The sequence below is a fragment of the Phalaenopsis equestris genome, unplaced genomic scaffold, assembly GCF_001263595.1.
Source record: "Phalaenopsis equestris unplaced genomic scaffold, ASM126359v1 Scaffold233110, whole genome shotgun sequence".
Classification (NCBI taxonomy): Eukaryota; Viridiplantae; Streptophyta; class Magnoliopsida; order Asparagales; family Orchidaceae; genus Phalaenopsis; species Phalaenopsis equestris.
This window is the reverse complement of record NW_018251064.1, coordinates 36064-40950: the sequence shown is the minus strand read 5'-3', so window position 1 is coordinate 40950 and position 4887 is coordinate 36064. Positions and strand designations below refer to the sequence as shown.

The following is a 4887-nucleotide window of genomic DNA, read 5'->3' as shown; positions in this document are numbered from 1 at the left end:
CATTACGCCAGGAAGAAAGGGAGACTATACCAGTTCAAGCTACTGCTAGGGACATTACGTCCGAACTAGATCTAGCCAAAAGGTGACATGAGGTTTGATTTAGTGCTAAGAAGGGAACTGGGCTCCAAAGACCCGCCCCGAATGCAAGGAGTGGAGAGGAGTGTGACACTCCAAAGGGAATGTGAAGAATTTCAGGATATTTTGTGCATAATGTGTAATCCCGTGGGGATGTGAAGAAAATTAATGCAGATAAAGATGGTTGTGCTGCACACACAAAGAGTAAGAAACTCCGAAACCGAGAGAATCCACTCAACAGAATCATTTTCTTTTCTTGTTGTTTTTATTACATTTAATTTTTCAAAATATGTCTTTAAAATTTTAGTTTTAGTTGGTTAATTTTTAAAAGAAATTTTTTTTGTTATTTGTTCATTTGTGATTATTTTTATTTGAGTTCTATTTTATTGTTAAAGGTTAGTTGTTTCGTTCTTCATTCATTGAAATTATGAACCAACGCATGGTTCAAGGCTTCCATCCATTGCACAAAAAAGGCAATTAATAAAAATGCACATTTTTGAGAAAAATCTTCATTAATCTGCTCCAATCAAGATGTTACAGATCAAACATAGGCTAACGCCTCAAAAAGGTACAATATATAGTCCATATCAAAGTACATCCAAAACATCTCATGTTAGTATACATTGTAGGCTGAGTATGTTTGATACGTATCATGTTGCTATAAAAAAAGTGAACCCTCTGAACATCTATATAAGGTATTACGAGCTCCTGATCGGGCAGACCTTCTAAGTCATGCTCCAGGACAAGAGTTCCCTTCGCATGTACTTAGAGGTACAACCCTCTAATACCTTGTACGGTAGCAATTATTCTAGTTTTGGGTCTGGCTGAAATCCATATGGTGCTTTGTTATCGTCCATCCTATGGAAGGTTATGGACACCCTACGATGTCGCACCTTTGGGATGCACTGCTTGGCGACATCTGCCCCATTTCCTTTCAAGACCAAAATTGAACCAACTGGTAGCGGAATCTCTACAGTTTCTCTGAACTCGCCAGGGCCGACAATGTAAATTTCTTTTCCAAATAATATATTGCTTTTGTTCATAAATGAGACCATGCAGAAGGTCCTCACAAAATCGTGGTGATCTATATGGGGAGGGATGCAATAACCCTCATCATAGATGTTGATGATGTAACTATTCTGGATGCAGGTAGCTGGAACTATGTCCCATCTGACCATCCTCTTGATCATCCACTTTATTAGAGGAGGTAGTGGATCTACCTGCTCATGTCTGAGGATCCTTGCTGAGGATCCCCGACGGATTTCCTTATCTGTCATTTGTAAAATTATAACAGCAACCGCACTGGTGATTCTTCCTTTTCCTCTCATTCATTTCTTCAGCTCAGAGTAAGTTCTTTCCATGAGAAGGCCTGGTCGGCCTTTATTCCTCAACTCAAAGATGAAGTCAAGAATGCTTCTTTCATCACTTTCAGAGAAGACCCTGGTATACAGCTCCAGGCCTTCCAATATGTTGACAAATCTTCCTCGGACTTCCTTATAGAATTCAAATTCTCTTTCATTCACCTTGCTTATTTTATAGTACTCCATCATGCTAGGAGTCGGCAACTATCACGGGCATTCCTCCATCTGGACATCGGCAAGAACCCAAACTGGCGTTGGCTCATCTGGAACATGTGATTCAGCATCTAAAGGGATGTATGACTCTGGACTCCATGTTATATACTCGTCTATCCCTAGTGGGACATATGGCTCATCCATCAAAAAATTTGTGGTCTGAGAACCGTCGGTGGTGGAGATATACTCCTCCAATGTACTGTAGCATTGTAGATGTAGGACATTGTAGTCTGGGAATTCTACAAATGTCCCTTTGGCTTATGTCCTTGTAGGTATCTTGGCGTTGCACGTCGGGTAACCCGTGCATAAGGCATCTGAAGTTGAAGGTGTCTCTGGCTCTGTGATGAACCCCGGGTCTTCATATGTGGTGGGTAGGCGGGAAGAAGTCTCTTTCATGTCTGGATCATAGATATTCCCCTCATGAATATGGGTGAATAAGTGTTTGTTTCCTTTCTGTTTTCTGCGGCTGGCATTTCTGGGCTGAGTCCTGTGAAGTGAAGCGTCTCGCAGTCGTTCATTACTGGCAGCTACCAAGCATCTGGCTGGTGTAGCTATCATGGATGGCAGACGGCTGGGCCCCTTCCTCAGGTCCTGCTCCATTATCATGTTCTTTCCTTTATGTGATGCATTGCCTTTGGCATGCATTGCCTTGGGCAGCCACCCTCAGCAGTGAAGGCAATCCCTCCTTTTCTCGACAGCTGATTAAATTCATCAAAGGATGTTTGTAGTCCGAATCGACTTGGTTAAAGTCCATGTTGAAGTCTATGGTGCCACCCTGTGGTACCATTTCCTCATTCAGTGCGAGACTCCAGCCATCTTTGAAAGCAAAGATCAGCCTTTGTCCCGACATTTTTCTGCATACGATAGGAAAAATGTCAGTGGTCCGAAACTTTGCATAAGCGTGAACAAGAACAAAATAAAGTATTTATTAAAGGAAACTTTAGTTTATTTTGGTGAAGAGATCGTTTATTTATGTGTGAATTTTGTCTAAGTTAGTAGAATATTAAGTTCAAAAGTAGAAAGGAGAGATTTGGAATTTTAAATTTTTTCTCAAAATTTTCATTATATTGAGGTTGATTACAAAATTTGTACCAGGTCATAGACATTTGTCCACATATATAACCCCAAAACAATCAAAATTTCAAAGTTTCAAAGCAAGCAAAGGAAAGCGGTAACAGGTTGCGTAGTAGGTTTTCAGATATCGTCTATTTATTGGTAACATGGGTCTTTCGCCCTGGAAGTCCACTAACTGGTAGGCTCAACAACAAATGGTCCCTCCCAAGTTGGCTCAAAATTTTCACCTATTTTGTGGCGTGCAAGAATAAGCCTTTTGAGCAAAAGTATGAGGCCACCAACTTTGAATGTCCTTGGGGAGACTGATTTGTCATGAGCTTGTATCATCTTTGCTTGGTAAAGCTCCAAGTGTTGTTGTGCTTCTAGTCATTTTCCCTCGAGACATTCCCGTTCTTCAAATTTGAGTTTTGCACTTTCTCCTGTTGTGAGTTGGTTGGCAAAAACAACTCGAAGAGACGGTGTCTGGATTTCTATCGGTAGCACGACCTCAGATCCGTACACCAGCATATAGGGTGTACACTGAGTGGGAGTCCTGAAAGTTGTCCAGTAGGCCCACAAGGCTTCTAATAGTTTGTTGTGCCAATTCCTTTTGTTTTCATCCAGTGTTTTCTTCAAAATCTGTACCAGTGTTTTGTTGAAGGCTTCAGCCAGACCATTTGCTTTGGGATATTAAATCGTAGAGTATCTTCAATCTATCATGTGTCTTTTGACAAAATTATTGATTTTGGTGCTTTTGAAAGCTGTTCCATTGTCGAGAATTATTCTTCGCGGTGCTCTGAAATGGTAGACAATTTGGCTTTTGAAGAATTGAAGGACGTGTTGTGTTGTAACCTCACGCAACGGTACTCCCTCTGCCACTTTGGAGAAGTAATCTATAGCGGCGAGTATAAACATGTGTCCTTCAAAGATGGAGGGTCTATCGGACCTATTATGTCCATGCCCCAACACTCGAATGGTCACGAGGTAACAGTTGGGTGTAGCACATTCAGAGGCTGGTGTAAGACCACCCCATGCACTTGGCATTGGTGACATTTTTTGGTTATATCCATGCAATCAGACATCATTGCTAGCCAATAATATCCGAGTCTTTTGATCTTCATTTTCATTTGCGGCCCTGACTGATGAGCGCCACACAGTCCAGCATGTACTTCTTTGATAATTATCTGTGCTTTGGCTTTGTTCAAATATCGTAGCCACATCTGGTCGAATGATCTTCTGTAGAGAATGTTTCCCACCATGGCATAAGACATGTCTCTTCTTATGATATGATGTGCTTCGGACTTGACTTCTAGCAGCTTTCCACTATGAAAATATTCTATTAATGGCTTTCATCAATCTTCATTGATGTTTGCAACTGTATTTATTGCTTCTTCTTTCCTGAGCTTGTGTAGAGTGTTGAGGTCAATTTGAGACAAGACATATATTCCTTGTATTGTGATTTCAATGGAATCCTCTTGGGGACATGCCATTTCCTTAGCAAGTTTTGTTAGAGCGTCGGCATTGGCATTATCTCCCCTAGAAATCCGGTAGAAAGTCACATCAAGAATCTGATCCAGCAGCTTCATTGTGTACTGATGGTACTCTGCTAATCTTGGTTTCAAAATTTTGTATTGTCCGGCGACTTGCTGGATGACGAGTTTAGAGTCGCTATAAATGACAATGTTCATTATATCCATTGAGATTGCCACTTCCAACTTGGTGATTAAAGCTTCATATTCTACTTCATTGTTGGTGCACGACACTGTTAGCTTGTATGAGAACCTCAACATACCCTTATCTGGCGTGATAAAGATCAAATCGATCCCTGATTTTCCTAGTATAATTGTGCCTGATCCTTTGTCTTGTCTGACTGACGAAGCACCGTCGAAGTACATCTCCCAGCATTGCGCACTGGAAAATTCCATTTGTAGTTTTTGCTCGTCTGGTAACTTGTCATTGAGAGAGGACTCAGCTGACAGTGGGTGTGCAGCGAGAAAATCTTCTATTATATGTCCCTTAATAGAACAGAAGGGAACAAAATTTATATCAAATTGCAATAAGATCATTGACCATCTTGCTAAACGTCCGGAGAGTGTTGGTCGGGTCATCAGATATTGCAACGGATTAACTTTCGAGATTAGGGTAATCTTATGAGAAAGCATGTAATGTTTAAGCTTTTGAGCGG

At 41.0% G+C, this 4887-nt stretch overlaps 1 protein-coding gene across 1 annotated transcript; it reads right to left on the bottom strand.

Moving 5' to 3' along the window:
- Positions 1–878: 878 nt before the first annotated feature.
- Positions 879–1253, bottom strand: LOC110038566. Its single transcript, XM_020743440.1, has one exon. It carries the CDS (start codon positions 1251–1253, stop codon positions 879–881), a length of 375 nt encoding a protein of 124 aa, XP_020599099.1.
- Between the last annotated feature and the right edge of the window lie 3634 nt (positions 1254–4887).

Coding starts and splice junctions, on each gene's coding strand:
- LOC110038566 (XM_020743440.1), bottom strand. CDS start 1,253: ATGGTCAGATGGGACATAGTTCCAGCTACCTGCATCCAGAATAGTTAC.